At 36.9% G+C, this 19,174-nt stretch overlaps 1 protein-coding gene across 1 annotated transcript in view; it reads left to right on the plus strand.

The window, feature by feature from the left end:
* Positions 1 to 858: 858 nt before the first annotated feature.
* HAO1 (hydroxyacid oxidase 1) overlaps positions 859 to 19,174 on the plus strand; it is a 55,527-nt gene continuing 37,211 nt past the window's right edge. The window contains exons 1-2 of the mRNA XM_005568381.5: positions 859 to 1,031; positions 6,579 to 6,730. Of these exons, the coding sequence (XP_005568438.2) occupies positions 895 to 1,031; positions 6,579 to 6,730 (289 nt within the window). The 5' untranslated portion in view covers positions 859 to 894. The remainder of the gene's footprint in view (positions 1,032 to 6,578; positions 6,731 to 19,174) is intronic.

Below are 19,174 nucleotides of genomic sequence, written 5' to 3' on the forward strand. Positions count from 1 at the left end.
TTCCTAACAGGCCACAGACAGGTACCAGTCTGTGCTGGGGGGTTTGGAACCCCTGGTCTAGAGAGCTAATGTGCAACATGAGGACTAAAGTTAATAAAATTGTATCATATTAGGAATTTTTGTTAAATAAGTTGATTTTAGCTGTTCTTGTCATACACACAAAAAAGTAAATATGTGAGATGATATATTTGCCTCCCTATTGTAACCATTTTTCTATGTATATGTATCTCATAACATCATGTTGTAAACCTGAAATATATAGAATGAGTAAAAAAATTAGCTGTAAATTTGGCCTTAATGTTCCACGTTAAAGCCAAATGTTTATGTTTGTAATCAGCTAAATATTATATTGTACAGAAGTCCTGAATTTCATGGATGCCCGGTATTTCACGGATGCCTCATTCTGATCATAAGCTCCTGTTTATATGATTTGTGCTTGATCCAAATGTGGAAAGAAAATGGGTGGGCAGTCCATTCTGGGTATCAAGCAAACAGCACAGGCACAGACCATGTGTAAGAAGCAGCCTTAGGCAAAACTGAACCAAGAGTGGTTTCATACAGGTATTCCTCTAAGTCTTTAATTTTTTACTTATTCCTTTGCCCTTTTTAAGGTGATAGACACATCATCACCTTCTGCTGCCTCCCCAACCTCGACTTCAGGGTTCTTTGGCAGAGTGTGACTTCGGTGTTCTTTGGAAGATAGCCTACAAATGAAATTTCAAAGGCTCAGGGTATAATGTTTGCTCACTAAATGTAAGCAACAGAGAACTAAATCTGAACTTTGGCAAAAGTCTATTAATAATTGACAAATAACAGAACAGTGAGGATGTAGAAAGCAATACATTAAAAAAAAAACCCAAAAAACTCCATCTGGGATAACAATAACCTGTGAAAATGCTCCCCCGGCTAATTTGTATCAATGATTATGAACAACATGCTAAATCAGTACTTCCAAAGTCTATATATGACTATTATAGGTCTGGAGCAAATGATGAAGAAACTTTGGCCGATAATGTTGCAGCATTTTCCAGGTAAGAAAATTTCTTTTTTTAAATTGTGTTTTAAAATTACACGAAGACTGTACCAAAATAAGATCTCCTAGTTTTACGTTGGTGGTGTGTAATTACTTGTTCAGATTTAGGCTTGGTAGAGAGGGGAAAGTTCTTGGGGCTGTAAGAAATCTTGGGCCTTTAAATTGTTAAAAAATATTCCAAGCCTGTGAATCTTGAACAACTGACTGCAAGAGCCAACCCTATGTTAACTTCACTTGGAAGTATGATAACAATTAATTTAACTACATATAAAAATAGCGATAAATTCGGATGACTTTTCTTTTTCTTAGTATGACAGTAAGTGCTTATGTTCATGGTGTAGGAAACAGCATTAAATGCCAGATAACCATCTTATCCGGATGAACCAGATTGGATTGTTGGCTCAAATGTTCTTTTCCTGCTGGCTTTTCGTGTTATCATTCATTTTGATTACTGTTGTCTAAACTTTCACTTTAGATTTCAATTTGTCTATGTAGCATTAATCTTTCAACCTTGCTGTTTCATCTCTCCTTCAAAGCACTTCATCTCTCTTCCCAAATTAGTTTTCCCTTGACTTTCATATTTCAAAGCACAAGGTGGTGGGTGACATGGTTTATGTTTTCTGTTTGTAATAAAAACAAGAAATAAAATCATTTCAAAGGTTTTTTTTTTTTTTTTTTTTGAGTTATAAAAAATGGTTTATTTGCTGGAGCAAGACAGGAGAGCCTTCACTCCACTCCACTCAGTCTCATCCATCTAACATTATGGCTCTTAGTAAAGGCACTCAGTATTGTGGGTACTCACTGATGGTGATAAATTAAAGACAAAAAGGCAGAAAATATGCAGTGGGGAGACAATCAGCTTTCCTCCGTGATTTCTTCTTTAGTCTACAACAAAATCACTCAAAATCAGTTTTCTATATTTAAATTAGGAGAAATAAAATCATCCCGGCCAAGGTAGCCTCTGGTAGGCAGCACTGATTCACCCACAAATTCATGTAGAGACTAAAAATGGTGATGGGGTGAAGGACAGGGCCTCTCCCCAATCCTTTCAAGCCTTGACTTTGTCTCAAGTTTTGCCTGGGACCCAAATGAGCTCAACAAACGCCAGGGAAGTCAGGGGAAGGGAAGTTGACTGAGAGTAGAGGGGCTTAAAATTCTGCACCATTATTTACTATTTTGGACTCATTTAAAAGTTTCTGCTCTTGGCAGATGCCCCTTCTTGGGCCAACATTAACTTTGTCCACCAAAATTTGCCTATGAGTGGTCTCTTGAAAACACCTTAACCCAAATAGGTTATTACAACCAAGGAAATTTCAGACCCTTGACAGATTTATATGGTTAGTGTCTCAGCATTGCTAGGCCTCCAATGCTCAAGTGATTATTTCATGTATACACAGCCTTCCTCACTTCTTAATTCCCTTTGTCCCATGCTAGCTAATTAACTAGGGCTAATTAGGAGTCTCCGTGAGCTACACTGTGTACTACATACTGAGGAAAAAGCAGTGAGCCAGACAAAGTTCCTGTCCATAGGAGCTTACGTTCCACCGGATGCCTATCAACCTCCAGTATACTGTTGGATTGAAATGATGCAAAATGGGCCCCAAATAGTTGGCCAAGTGGAGGTCTCAGAGAGGATGCAAAGGGACGCCCCAAGGCAGATGGATCACCTATGCAACCCTATAAATTGTAGGAACTTTGGGAGCATAGAAAGTTTGGTGACTTCTAAGTTGTGAACTGGAAAAGTGCTTCATGCCTTATGTGAATTACATGGTATTCCAGTGAGTATTCCCATCCTATGTGTGTACCGAGTAACTTAGGGATAGGACACAGACAATGAAAATGAATTTGCAGTGCCACCTTTTCCATGAACCTTGATCATTCTCTTTTGTTCAGCTTTAAATTAAAAAAAAAAGTATTGATCAACTTTCTTTGGAGGACAGCTGATGCCATTTTATTATCAACTACTTGAGTTTTTATTGCAACACATTTTAGGGGTTGTTACCTAGCTAATATCTCAATTCCTCTTTTGCTTTGTGACTTGCTAGGTGACCCTTGATTCCTCACACTGCATCATGTAGCTGGTCATGTGAAACCAAGAGTAGAATTTCTGCCAGGGTTGTGGAGACTTTGGGTTGGTGGCATGAAGGAAAACAACCTGAAATTTCACATTCTGATTCTAATGAAAAGTGCAAAACAATCAAACCTCAGATAACCCGTTTTGATATAGGTCAGAGTATTTCAAACACATTTACAAAATTTATACACCTCCCCGTCTCACAAGTACAACAAAAGGTCATTCACAGTGACAGCTTTTATTTCTCTGTACTCATCTCTGATAACCACATTTTCGAGTTCTGGGGACATGGGCCACTCGTGTCACCCAACAGTTGCTTGGAGATATTTTTCGGTAAGACTTGAGACTTTAATATTACTGTGGCAATAGAAAAAAAAATGTTAAAAAGGACAAATAAATGGAACCACCCAGAAGAACAAAATTTCTTATTGCAGTTATAACAAAACAGGGCAAATGTCAACTTGCTACATTTTGCATGGCTGGAATTGATTGGGATTAATTCAAGGAAGAACAGTAATTTGTTTCTCTTACACATTTATTCAAAGTAGCCTTCTCAACAATGGTCTTCACATGTGTCATAGCTTTTTTTTTCTGAAATTATCATTGATGGAAGATAATTCAACCATTTGGACACTTAGAAGCCTGCATAATTTCAGAAAAGGAAACTCTTTTCTGCTGCGTCACCTATTGATACTGAAGATTGCGTCATTTTCTTTTAAATAACAGATAGGTAAAAGTGATGTCATTCTCTCACTTTAATATTTGAGAAGTGATGTAAACTTACCAGTGACATTGTGTTCTCATTGGCATAAATGTCACAAAATCATTTATCTAGTATCCACAACAGATGAATAAGGTGTTTTTGCTTTATATATTTTAACTGTTTAGAGTAAAAAATTAATGTGGAGAAAATTGGAATGCAATATTATAGTATTACACACCTTATAAAACATGAACCCACAATGTTCAGTTGGTGTGATTCAGAAACAGCATACAGTTATAAAGCTGGGTGAGGCATGGGTGTCTTCCTTCAACAGGGCAGCTACTTTGTGAGGAGTGTGTATATCATTTGATTTTTTATAAGTTAAATTTGAGGCCCTGGCAAAAAGTTGAACCAATTCTTTTTCCAAAGTGGAGGCCCAGGAGAGCACAGTCTGAGAATATGGTGAGGTGCTATTTTATATATGATTGTGGGAAAGTTACTTAAATTTGGGGTGGGGTTGGGCAAGGCTTGGAAAGCTAGTGAGCTATCTGACATAGTTGCTGTTATTACTATTTGAAAAATATCAAAACATGGAGGACTCTTTAGATAACGTGCATGTTCCCATTCCATTGATTTTATCTAATTTTACGTAGGAATTATGTTTTGTGCATTGGTTGACAAACCTCTGTAACATCCTCAGAACAGAAAATACTGTTTAAGGGAAAGTAAGAGCCCACAGTTATTAAAGTGACTGCGCCACCAAGTGGACAAGCATAAAGCCACTGTCTGGAGATGGAAGGATTTAGCCTTGCTTTATAAATGGGAATTTGACCTTTAAAAATGTCCCTTTTGGCACACACACACACACACACACACACACACACACACACACACAGAGCTGCTGCCCTGCAGCGTTGTGTGTTCTTTTCATAAAGCTTTCATTGTTTCTCTAGCTCTAAGTAAATATTAATGCCTTCCAAGGCTGGCTTGCCAATGGCTGCTATTAAGATCGTTTTCTCTCATTCTAATAACACACTTAGAGATGATTGGTAATAAAAACTCTCTTCAAGGCTTCTGCTTCTCCCCCTTCAAAATGGAGATCAAAGAATCATGCTGTGAGGGTCCGTCAAGAAGAAAAGACTTTCAGCAACAGAGCATGTGGTGTGACATAAAATAATGACAATTATGATGTTCAAAGGAATAGCATAGAAATCACAGTAAAACTTCTTTATTATGCTTTTCAGGGACTGGATGTTTTTACTTTATTATGTGAGGAGGGGTTAGATTACAGACCCTTAGCTATTCCACAAAGCACCATAAGGCAGAATTTCTTCTTCCGCTACAGGAAGTACACTTCAATTAAGGGCTTTTTCTTTTTCTTCTTCTTTTTTTTTTGTTTTCAAGTTACTGCGTTACTATATCGTACTTCACTATATTTACTAAAAAGTCATGCTGTTTGTGGAAGCAGAGTTAAATCTAGGTAATACTAGGTGAATGCTGGTTAGATATATATGTGTGCCTGAACAACATGTTTATTATACTGATGCATATTAGAAATAGGGCTGTATTTTCTTCAATTTTAATCAGCAGTAATGAGGAGAATAATAAATCAAAACAAACAGGAGATATATATTTTAATAGGAGGAAAGAGAACTAGTTCTCCTGTAAATCTTACTGGTGAATTTTTGGTTGCTGGTTTATTGGTAATTTTCATTCCAACACAGAAGCAGCATAGAAACAGTCATTTAAAATAATTTTCAGGAGTCAAAACCTTTTTAACCCCCAAATTTCAGTTTTTGTCAAATAACATTTTTGAGAAAAGTGTTAAGTTAAACTAATAAAAAAGCCTTCCCTCTTCATTAGACTTTAATGAATACAGCATATAGCTCAATAATTTTGAAGAAATCAAATTATAATTTTAAAAGTAATTGCCTGAAGCTGCTGTTGATCACATAAAAAGGAGACAAACTAGACATAGCGTATCTTCTTAAACTCTAATCTAAACTCCACACATTTGTATACCATCTTGATTTTCAAGATTGGGGAAGTGTAATGAAAACTACCTTCACACAAGAACCTATACATGAATGTTTGTAGTGGCTTTATTTAGAATTTTGCCCCAAACTGGAGGTATTCCAAATGTCTTTTAGCTTGGGAATGATTGAACAAATGATGGTGCCCCTGTACAATGGAATACTATTCATCAACCAAAAGGAACAAACTATTGATACATACAACAACATGAGAAAATCTCTAATGCATTATGTTAAGTGAAAGAAGCCAAACTCAAAAGGCGACACACTGTATGATTTTGTTTACATGATATTCTCGCAAAGCAAAATTATTGAGACAAAAACAAAATACATCTGTGGTTGTTAGGGGATTGAATTGGGGAGAGTTTCACTACAAAAGAAAATGGAGACATTTTTGGGAATGATTGAACTTTTCTAGATCTTGATTGTGATGGTAGTTACACCATGCATTTGTATGCATTTGTCAAAATTCACAAAAGTACAGACTAAAATGAGTGAATACTATTATATATTAATTATACTTAAATAATTGCTTGGGAAATTAATTACCCTCTGTTAACTTTCTATCCTAACAGTAAAATTGCCTCTTTTCCATTAGCTTTGTAAAGTCATTTGCTTGTTGGGAAAAAATCCAATCATATTTTTTCTTTTAAACTAAAATGTAATGTCAAAGTTTTGGTTATATTTTTGAAACTCTAAAGCCTTTTATGTTATTTATTTATTTTTAAATTCTAGATGGAAGCTGTATCCAAGGATGCTCCGGAATGTTGCTGAAACAGATCTGTCGACTTCTGTTTTAGGACAGAGGGTCAGCATGCCAATATGCGTGGGGGCCACGGCCATGCAGCGCATGGCTCATGTGGATGGCGAGCTTGCCACTGTGCGAGGTAGGAGGAAGACTGTCACCACAGGGACAGAAGGGGGCTAACGTTTATCAACTTCCTTCTCTGAATGCACCAAGCAAACGTGTTCCTTGATGTTTTTACACTCAGAAACATTAAGCTCATAGACTCTATCATCAAAATGCTTGTTCTTGTATGTCCTGCTCCTCTTCTTTCCAGCTGTGTGACTGGGCAAGATACCCTCTCTCTGCATTGGTTTCCTTGGCTGTAAAATGAGGACAAAAACTGTACCTGCCTCATTGGGTTATGGTGAGGATTGAATGAGTTCAGGTATACAAAGTTCTGGCTCAGTAACTGTTGGTTATATTATGGGTATTAATAGTACTGTCTCAGGAAATGGATCTCTGACAAGTAGACTCGCCCAAGGTCACAGCTAGGTAGTTACGGAATTGGAATTCAGCCCTGTGGCTACCCTATCTCAAAACCCTCCTGCTTCCCCCAAATCAAAGTTGTTCTCACAGCCAAAGAGTACATGGAGCAATGCAGTTGGTTGTGTTTTCTTCCATGGTTTTGGATCATGATTCTTTGTTATGGATGAGTTATATTCCCAGTAGAGCAGTTCCAGCTGCTTTAGGAGGGAGTGATGAGAAAATCAAATAAGATGTAAAGAAATCTCTTATTAGGGCTAATGTATTAATTTCCAGTTCTCTAGCAACTGTGAACATTTGAAAGGCTGTGGAGAGTAAAAAATCTCCCCAAATTCTGCTTCAGAAACTCATACAAAAGTTGGAAATGAATTCTTTTGATGCTAAGCAGGGCAGAAAAATAACACGACTACATAATATTTTCAAACATTTTAGTTTTAAGAATTAAGGATCTTATGAATTCACCTCCCTTCTTGAAATGTCTGACATAAAATTCTGTCAGGGATATCAGAATGGCACAATGAGGTTTTGCTGGACAGACTTAGCAGTTTTCTTAATTCTAGGACCACACACAAATAAGTGGCTTTGGGGCCCCAGCCTTTTGTCTATGGTAATCCTGAAACATAAGTAGAGAGAAGAAAAAAAAAGGAAAATACTAAATGGGTTAATATCTATACAAAATCAAGATCATAAAGGCCCTTTCAGGCTTGAAACTATAGGCAACAACCTTAGAACAAAAGAAAACAAATGAACACCAAAAAACTAAGACTTTAGTGTTCTTAAATCTCAACGAAAATAAAAAGTAAATGGTAAACTGAAATAAATGGAAAACAAAATATGAGACTGTAAAGGGTTAAAGTCCTTTCCACTTAAAAAGCCCTTATATTTGAAGAAGAAAATAATATATTGCTCGAAGGGACAAAGAGAAATACATGAACAAAAGATATAAATAGGAAATTTACAAATGGAGACATAAAAGTAACCAATAAACATATGAAAAATATTCAATTTCATTAATAAGCAAAGACATGTAAATTATGACCATCTGTTTTATTTTCTGGATATCGAATTTTTATTTTAAGATCAGGCAGTATGATTAGGTTAGGGAGAAAACGTGCGTTTTCAAACAGTGTTGAGAGAAGTGTAAAGTGAAATAATCTTCCTAGAAAATAATCTGGCACTGTATATTGAAGCTCTAAAAATGTAAATTCCATGTGATGCTAAAAATTCTCTTCTAGGAATTCCAAGGAAATAATTATGATTTTTGAGGAAAAAAATCATTTCTGCAAGGATTTTCATGCTTCTTATTTTTAGCAGGAGAATAACTAGAAAAAAATACCCAAACATCTCATAATTAGAGATAGTTTGCAAAAAATATGATGCATAAAAATGGCATCAAATTAAAAAATTATACTATAGGAAGAGTGCAATAACATAGAATGATATTTTAATTTAAAATTGTAAGAAATCAGTTGCAAACAAGAGTCAGGTCCTAAAATACATTTAGTTTCAAATATTGCAATTTACAAATGTTTATTTATAAGTGATGAGATTACTCCTGACTTTATACTCTTCTGATTTTTGGCTCAATCTTATAAACTCTTCTTTGAATTATTTTGTAAGGAGGAAATGATAAAAATTAGATTTGAAAGAGTAGAGATAAAGGAACAAGGGACCATGAAGAGAATGGAAATGAAGAAAGGAAGCAGAGAAGGCAAAAAGCAGAGCTCACTTAGTAAGGCACCCTGGAACCAGCAGATTATTTTTACCACATGTATTAGTTCCGTCTCATACTGATTTAAAGATACTCTTTGAGACTGGGTAATTTATTAAGGAAAGAGGTTTAACTGACTCACAGTTCTACATGGCTGGGGAGGCCTCAGGAAACTTACCACAATGGCAGAAGGCAAAGGGGAAGGAACGACCTTCTTCCCATGGCGGCAGGAGAGAGAAGTGCAAGCAGGGAAATGCCAGATACTTATAAAACCATCTGATCTCATGAGAACTCACCCACTACCATGAGAACAGCATGGGTGAAACCACCCCCACGATCCAATCACCTCCCACTAGGTCTCTCCCTCAACACCTGGGATTACAATTCAAGATGAGATTTGGGTGGAGAAACAAAGCCTAACCATACCAACACATGTTACTTTATTTGATATTTGCCAGGTGTTTCTGTCCCCATTTTGTGGGCAAGTAGCTAGAGTTACAGAGAAAACAGTTTTTCATAGCTCGTCAATGACAGATTTATTCTCCAAGTCACTTCTGATGGTTCCAAGACCAGTCTTTATTCTTGGTGGAGTTGAGCTGAGAAGAAAGAGGAGAAGAAAGCAGAAAAGAAAGCTTCTTTAGAAACTATGATTTGACAGTGTAAGTAGGACTATTTCCTTCAGAAGTAACCATAAGAGGATATTAAATGCTTATTACAGTCTTATTCCCTTAGATTTATTTCACACTTATAAAGCAACTATCGTGTTCCAGACACTATTTTAAGTATATTATAGCATTGAAGCCTCAGAGCAGCCCAAATAAATAGGTCATATTATTAAACCTATTTTACACAGGAGAAACTGAGGCACACACCAGATGAATAACCTTGTCTAGGGATGCACAATTCATAAGTGATAGAGATGGGATTCAGATAGAGGTATTCTGTCTCCAGAATCTGGGCTCCTTACCACTTTGCAAGAGCTTTAATTTCAGAAAGTCCTATGAAGTGTCATGAGGAGAAGCCCATTATGATCCCCTAGAAGTAATTATAGTTTTAGAATCATGCAAAACAGGCCCCTCGGCAGAATAAGTTACACAATAGACATTTGGATAAGGTGGATCCAGCAGAACAAAGAGAATGTGGTGACATCGAGATCACAGAGGAACTGGAGAAGGCCATGGAAGTGCGCACATGCTGCCCTTAAAAATCTAGGATCCTCCATTGGGTTCCTATCAGGGAAGCAACATCAGAGTCTCTATTCTGTATTTGTACTAGAAACCTTTCTCCAGGGTTTCTAAGTTTTATCCTATGTTTCAAAGACCATTAGGTTATTAGTCTATTTAATATTTAGGTGTATCCAGAAAGCTGACGGTCATCAGCTAATAGCAGAGTGCTCTTTGGCAGGTGTGTTTTGGTTGTGGGACAGAGGGTTACTTGCAAGGAAAGAATGAATGCCTGGAGTAGATGGTGCTTGCACTCTGGATGTATTCCCGTCTTACTTCCCATTTCCATCAGACCTACCACTTTTTGCCTGACATTATCTCTTGCAACATGAGCCCATGGATAGGTGTGTTTGAAGTAGGGGAATGGGAGAGAGGGTTCCCTAGCTAATGATGTACAGCAGTAGGTGGATAAACACCCCAGCTCTCTTTGATCAGGGTAATGGAAGCATTTTCTAATATGGTCACCCACTGATCCTTGGAAGGATTGAATCACATTGTCCACAGTAGTTGCCTACCCATGAACATACCCTCTTTTACTGGCTTCCTTCCCATTCTTCTCTCACTTCCCCATTCCTTCAATTCACTGAGATCATTTCCAAATAAGATGACTTGCTCTCACATCTCTGTGTAATTTTTGGCTTCTGGAAGTATGCAAACCAGGATAATAGCTAACTGAAGGCTATAGATAGCCATAGGCAAATTTAAGTAACAGTGTAAGAATATTCATACTTGGCAGAGATTTATTTATGAAAACTGAGAAAATTTACGTGGAATTATGAAGTTATTATTGGATTTATTCCATCATTCCCAGAAGGAATATGGAAATCCTCTCAAGCAAGTCAATCCTTGGGAATATGGTGAAATCCATGGAACTTGTTGTGGAGTATTTTTTTTGTTACCCTCCTAAATATCTGGCCCCTAAGCATTCCTGTCTCCAAGGACTTAGACCCTAGCAAGGAAGAGAAGTTGGGGCCAGGTTCAGAAAGCAGGGGTTAGTTATCAATCTCTCTGAAGTGTCCCCCTCAGCATGGTTAGTGAGAGTAAGTGAAACCCATTGGTGTCCACAGGCAATGGTCTGGCTTGAGTAATTAGAATGGGCCTCCAGAAAGTTCTGGGAATTGCTATGGTGCCATAGTCTCATTTTCCCAGTTGACTCTCCAGATTTATTCAGAGTTCAACTTCGAGGGCCTTTCTGTCCTTCCTCTCACAACTGTGGGGCACATCCACCTTATTAACTGGGACTGAGGACTGAACTTGACTCTTTTTTTTTTTTTTTGAGATGGAGTATTGCTCTATCACCAGGCTGGAGTGCAGTGGTGCTATCTCGGCTCACTGCAACCTCTGGGTCCCAGGTTCAAGCGATTCCCCTGCCTCAGTCTCCTGGGTAGCTGGGACTACAGGCGCACACCATCACAGCTGGCTAATTTTTTGTATTTTAGTAGAGACAGGGTTTCACCATGTTGGCCAGGATGGTCTTGATCTCCTGACCTCGTGATCTGCCTCCCAAAGTGCTGGGATTACACGCGTGAGCCACTGCGCCCGGCCTAAACTCTACTCTTTTACACTGCTGCATGGTTGTAGAGTGACCAATGAAGCTATACTTTTTTCATTTTCAAAATGATGATGAATACAAGGTTACCAAATAAAACACAGAGGGCCCATTATGTTTGAATTTCAGATAAACAACAAATCATAGATGTCCTGTATGTTTGCTCAATCAGAGCTCTCACCTGTAGGAGTTCTTGTGAGGATTCATGAAATAAATGCTAGAAATGCTTATATACGATCTTTACTTGCCCCTCAGAGCCCAAAGTCCCCAAAATCTTTATCTTTCACACACAAAAACTCAGTTTCAGTAAAGAATATTCCATTTACATCTTAGTGGAAATAAAAATTGTTCTTTTTCTTTGCTAAAAATATTTTTATTTTAAGCTTTATGCAGAAACCTTGGGGGAAAAAGGTACCTTTAGGAGCCAGGCTTGTAATGTAAATGTCCAAAAAAAGATGAAAGTGAAACAAACAAACAAACACACAAACAAACGAAACAACAGTGCAAGCTCCTGGGTGGAGACTGCAGCGAATCTGAGATTTCATGTTCCATCAGAAGGGGGCAGCCACATCTTAGCTCTTGATGACCCAAGGGAGCAGGGATGTGGGGCTGCCAAATCTTCCAAAATTTTAAGGGAAGCCAGAAATCTTGATTTCTACGTACAATCTCCTGGTTTTTAAATGTGGGCAAATAAATCAAAATTCCCTAAAACACTGTTTGGGGCAACAATATGTGGGCCAAAGTAAATACTTTTGTGGGCTACAAGTGTCTCCTGGGCTGTCCATCTGGGACATCTGATTTATGTGGAAATTTACCACGAACTAGTTTTATTTCTGTGGCAGGTCATTTTCACTCTCTAGGATTACGTTTCTTCATTGATAAAGTGAGCTGCTTGAGCAAGACCAGTGGTTTGAATGCCACGTCCCAAGGAGGCTGGGGTTGTTCCCAGGGATCTTACAGAACTTAGGTGTGACACTGAGCATGCAGCTACTTGTGTTGCATTTTGGCATTCAAAAGAAAAGTTCTTTAAATAGTTCTGCTGGTTAGACAAAAAAAAAAAAAAAAAAGAAAGAAAGAAAGAAACACACACAAGAAAAAACGTTCACAACAAAAATCTCCAAAAACAAAAACCCCGAAAATTGACATAGAAGTGGATGATCTTTGCAATATTTTCAGTATACAAATAAATGATTTTGATCCCATTTAAAATTTTATCAAATGCAAAAAGAGAGACAATTGAAAGTATAGAGCTACCTTTTCTAACACTTCTGAAATTTACACTTTATGTCAATCCTTGAGGTTTTAGATGCACTTTATGTCAGGCCAGTTCTTTCCACAGAGCTGTGTCAGCCCTGGAGGGTTTAGATGAGGCAGTGAGCATTTGAGTGCATTTGATGTCCTTTTCTCAAAGTACATTCTTGGTCTATAGGAGAGGAACAAGATATGTAACTATCTCTGAATATTGCTAATAACATAAACATGTGTTTAATAAATGTTGCATAAACTCTGAAAGTGATACTTCAAAGTCTTGTGAAAAATGATGATCACCAGCATTTATAGAGCAATTAGTATGTCCCACGTAATTTGACTTTATTGTTTATTCATCTATCCTTACCACCATCTTAAAATGTGTGAGTGCAAAACCCTAAGAAACTTTCTTCAACTCCTGTGGATGTGGAAATCAATGCTTAGAAAGGTTAAATGCCTTGCTCCGGTTATTAATCACTTAGGCAGTGCTACCTATAACATCCTGCTCCGTTACTGGTATTTTCAATGTCATTAACTATAGCAAGAATCCTAAGGCAAGCACCATGTTATCATCTTAAAATATTTACTGCAAACATCCTATATTTTAATTGTTTTATCTTTTTAACTTTGAGAAGATAAAGCAAGCCACAGAAAGTGAAATTAATTAGGAAATACTCGCTTTTTGCAAAATTTGGGAGCATAAACAATGGGTCATGAAGTACAATCGAACAAAAAATAAAATTCTAAGTCTTTTAAAGTGGAAGGAAAATATCTGAAAAATACTGAATGGAGGGCAGTTTTTCATGTACTGTGTTACGAATAAAAAATTTGATTCACTAGATTAATCAACCTTTTAATAGTTGTAAATGTTATAATATTTAAGATGTTTTATAAGTGCCTCTACTTATAATGGCACATCCATTTGAAACTCTAGCAGATAATTTTTATTTATGTTTTTGAATTTTTTTCTTTATATTCTTTAAAGAAGAATTATTTCTATGAATATTTAACATATTGAAGGAAATAGCAATAATAAACATAAATGCTAACACATATAAAATAGGTAGTATCATTAGGCTAAATTTTTGTCTTCCAGGATACGTAGATCATCTCTGAAATCTCTGACTTCTCAAATAGCCAATTAATAAAATGCTTACTATACCACTTGGTGCTTTAAGAACATTATCATGGAAACCTCTCAGGTTTTATGAACAGTAGCTATAATAATATTTTCCTTCATGTTTCATGGAGCTACTTGAGATGGTTTTTTCTCCTTTTAAACATGAGAAATCAAAAAGAAAGAGAAAAAATGATTAAATATTCATTTATCCTTTTGCTTCTGACTTGTCATGTGGGCAAGTGCCACATGAGGGAGTGCTGGGACCTCATATCAAGAAAAATTAAAACCTACCTAATGCGTTCCAGGAATGCTCAGCATATTAGCAAATTCTTATTAAACTGTCAAAAAAAAAAAAAAAAAAAAAAAAGGGTTTTAAAAGAAATTCCAGCCCCTGGATGCAATTAGAGGCTACCACACAGGATTTGATGGGCCATAAAACCATTAAATCTAAACACTTTTTTTTTGAGCCTAAAAGGCCAGAACATTCCAAAGTGAAGTTTTGGGACTCAGCTATGACTTGACCACCTATTAAGATGCAGGTGGAACAGATTGCAGAGTAATACAAAGAGCCACACAGACCCCAAATGACTGCATTAGGGTGTAGGTGAGAGTTTTAGCTGTTGAATTTTCTGGATTTTCCAAGATTAAGTGATCAACCTTAACATTGAGTGAAAGACCATTCAACAGGAAAAATTGTCATTTCCTTTGCTCCAAACCCAAACGATGTATTTTTTGAAAGCTTTATTGATTTATATATTTATGTGTTGTGCTAGGTGACCGACTAGATATATGTTTCAGCATACCTACTAGGAAAATATCCCCATTATTCTCAATTTTACCTAATCCAGGCAGAGCACTGGACTTGCTTTAAGGAAAATTTTTACTCTTTCTGAAGTGGAGTGCCTGTCATGTATCAGGTGCAATGCTTGGACTTTATGTTCTTGTGATTAATCCTTACCATAGGCCTGTGAAGTAATTCTCATTCTGTTTGACAGTAGAGAAGAAGGAAGCCCTTGACCAAGGCCTAGTGCCAGTAATGTTGGTGATGGGGTTTGAATCTAAGTCTGTTTCACTCTAAAGTGTAACCAAATTTTGTGATTTAGACTTGCTTTTCTAACAATAAAAAGTCAGTGACATGCTCTTTCTATGTGTAAGCACACACACACACACACAAACACACATCCATATTACATATGCTTATATATGTATTAAAAGATTATGGACATTTGATATATATACATATACTAAAATGTGTAATTCATTGTATTTTCATTGTCTAATTCATTGTAAAATGTATACTTCATTGTATAAAGTATTTTCCTGTAAACAGTGACTTCAGTGTTAAAATCACTTTGCAAGGAAACAAGATTGTTAATTGAAACACCTATTAAAAATTAGAATCTAGCCATATTAAAGACAGTCATCAAATGGCATGATTTCTAGGATTTTGCACCAAAATTTAAGTTATTGGGTGGTTTTGTTGAGAGCATGAGATTGCTTCTTCTTGGAATTATTAATGTACCTGATGACATTAAAATGTGACAGCAAAAAAAGTCAGAGGCTCACATGTGTATCCCAACACTGAAATTGTTAAACACTGCGAGGTTGGTTGAATTTGTTGTGCACAAACTCAGTACTCCTTAAAACCATTATTAAAGGGCCTATCACTGTGTTGTGGTCTCCATATGATCTGCCATTTATGCCAAGACTTGACAATTCAGTAAAATGACAGAATAATAACACAGGAATCACTACAGTAGAGTTAATGTTTTAATCTATTGCAGAGTTCTGCTCTAGAAATACAGTGAAAACAAGGAAGGGAGAGCTAAGATGTCACTGGGACTAATTGTTCCTTGCAAATATTTTCATACAGTAAAAAAGAGATCTAGAGGTATAGTGGCAGTGTGATCACTCAAGATTATATAGCTCCAGATTCGTTCAATGGACCATGATGAAAGCACTGGAAAGATTAAGTCTGGTTTCCTGGTCTTTCTTGGCATGTTTAAATTGGTTCAGCTCCATAAATTGTAAATTAAGATTTGTTTGACAACTTTTAAGTATTTCAAGCATAATTGTAGTTGAAGGTTTGTTCTTCTTTTAGATCACTGACTTCGGAACTTTATTTTTCTGGTTAATCTCAATTGTAATTTTAGACATTCATAAAACAGTGTTGATTGCGTCTATACCATGGTAGATCCTCTGTGAAGACCTATATGATGGTAGCTCCCCTGTGAAGACAGGATGACACACTCAATGGACATTATGGTGCACAGTTATACAAACACTTCACTACGACAGGCCCTGAGTTTAGAACCACACAACTGCTTGGTACTTGGTCATTGCATATTTTCCCCATTACGTAATGACTTCCTGTGCAGATGACAAAATGCGTTTTCTCAACAAAATTATTTTCAGTGCAGCTGTTTTGATGACTAAATTTTGTAGGAGCTTTTTAATCAAATGCACCTAAGAAAACCCCAACACTTTAGGCCCTTTGAACATATTACCCTTTTTTGCTTCCTCTTTCTTCTTTTTTCTTAAAACCATAATTTTGGAAACTCTCCTCTGCCTTCCCATGAAAGAGAGTTATTTTCAAAGAAATTATTTGGATCTAAAGTAACATGTTGCTTAATTGTTCTGTTTGAATCTAGGTATATGATTAGTCCCACATGAATTAATTTTCCAAATAATTAACTCTCATCGATAACTAATATTTTCTATTTCCCTCCATTGTTGTTTTGTGGTGGTGGTGGTGGCTGTGGATGAGCATCATTCTCAAATATATTATAATTCCCTTCCTCATCAAGCCCAGCATGATAAGCTTTAGTTTTGCTTGATGGTTCATCATCTTATTTCTGTGTGTAAGATTGTTGAACCTGACATTAAACATTTGGAAACTATTTTATAATTGGTAAATTGTGTTTTCTCAGCTTTGAGTAAGCGCTCTCGTCTTCTTCATCTTATACCCTTTTATTTTTATTTGCCATTCACTTCCACTTCTGATCTGAGATCTAGGAAGCTGGACAAATCCCAGATAAGCAAGCTAAAACAAACAAACAAACAAACAAACCCAAATCATGGGATAATGGTTAAGTGTACTGAGGGGCCATCATGCGAACACAGTTTAATTCCTTGGCTTTAAAACTAGTAAGAGAAGAATGCACTAAAAAATGTGGCACATGTACCTGTGCCCCTCACCAGAGGGTGCCAGCAGAGAAGAAAGGCGATTTATCAGCAAGGCATGGCTGGCTATTGGCAAACCATGTGACAACCACTGCCAGCTTCACTGCCATTGCTCCATCTTTCCCTCCCATTTTCAATGAGCCCCAACTTTGCTCAGGACATCACACATATTCTACTAATTTGGATGAGTCCTTTTGAAAGAAAATATCTACCTCAAGGTTCTCAAAGCATAGTCCTTGGAACAATAGCGTCAGCAGGACTCTGGAGCTTGTTAGAAATGCATATCTTAGGTCCCACTACAGACCTACGGAGTCAGAATCTGAATTTTGTTAACATACCTGTGTGATTCCTATACACCTCAAAGCTTGAGAAGCCCTGGTCAGAGCCTGGGATGAAAGTTCCTGTTGGTTCCAAGTCAAAGGCATAGTTCAGCTCTTCAAACATGAACAGTATTAGATGTAGATGGATATTGTTCCCTTCTGAAGACCCTCAAGGTCTTTTGAGAGCCTGTCAAGTTGAGAATGACTGCCTGAAATGAGTGAGAAGTCACAAGGAGACTCTAGATAACTGAGAGATGTGTTCACAGTAGTCTTTGATAAAAACCTGGGATGGGCAGGCTTAGTATCCAGGCCCCTAAAATTTATGTATACAATGGATTTCCTATTTTTGCTTCTTCACATCCAGATTACCTGGATCAGAAATAAATGTTTTCGTTAAGGCTTGATGTGACAAACAAACAAAACAAAACTCTGCCAAGCTCTAGAAGAACAATTGCATTTCTCAGCCACAGGGAGAACACTGCCAGTTTATGCTGTTTTCCAAAGCTATTTACCTGTCCTAGCTCATTTAAATCACTGTACATTGGAGTTTAGGATTTGTGTCAACTCCAGAGGTAGCTGCATTCATACCTGATGAGTTCTTTTTAATCTTAGCAGTTGATTATAGGTTCCATAGTATAGGAAATTTTCCAACCCTCTATTGAATGGCAGTTTAGAAAGGTCGATCTACACTTACCTTACATCAGGTTATTGCAGACCCTTGTGGCATTTTTCCACCCTAGGACATGTGATTTAACTCTAATAGGAATCTTCATTATGGGTGGGTCTGAGATTAACTTTTATTCTGTTAAACAGAAATCATTCCACTGGCCGTAGCTCATTTTTTGAGATGGAGTAGGGGGAATAGGTGATAGTAAACAATGATATTAATCTCACTTATTTTTATATTATTATATTTATAGTTACATTGCAAATGGAAGAGTAGAGAAACTAAAAACATATACTGAGAACTTTACAATTTTTCTTCCAAGTATTATTGATTGATGTTTGGATTATGCAAGTGCTGCCAGCCCCTTAGACTCACTCTGCAGTTCCCCCCACGGAAATTTGTAAACAGGTTAGGGTGAGGATAGGGAAAAGTTTGTTCTTTTTGCACTTCTTGGATTATTTGTTCCAGGCTCTCCAAAGTAATGTGTACCGTGGGAATGCAGAAATTATCTGCTTAGATATTCTCTCCCTATATAGGTCCCCACAGGGAGTTCTTGGGCCTGGAGAAGATTCTACTCTCCTTTAGGAGCTTTCTCCATAAAGGTATTGAGCACTGGACACTATATTTGCAAGGGAAAAGAGGATTGTGTCTCTTGAGCATCAAAATCATTGTAGAAGAATCTCCATACTGTTTTTCAAAATGGCTGTACTAATTTACTTTCCTGTCATCTGCAGGTTCCCTTTTCTCCACAAGGGTTCCCTTTTCTTTGCATCCTCACCAACACTTGTTATCATTGGTGTTTTTGATAGTAACCATTCTAACAGTTGGAGGTGATACTTCATTATGATTTTAATTTAAATTTCCCTGATGATTAGTGATACTAAGCTTCTTTCATTATGTCTATTGGCCATTTATATCTCTTCTTTTGAGAAATGTCTGTTCAGATCCTTTGCCCATTTTTTTTTCTTTTTTCAACTTTTATTTTAGAATTAGGGAGTACATGTGTGGGTTTGTTACAAAGGTATATTGCATGATGCTGA

This window comes from Macaca fascicularis, chromosome 10, assembly GCF_037993035.2.
Source record: "Macaca fascicularis isolate 582-1 chromosome 10, T2T-MFA8v1.1".
In the NCBI taxonomy this organism is placed as follows: domain Eukaryota; kingdom Metazoa; phylum Chordata; class Mammalia; order Primates; family Cercopithecidae; genus Macaca; species Macaca fascicularis.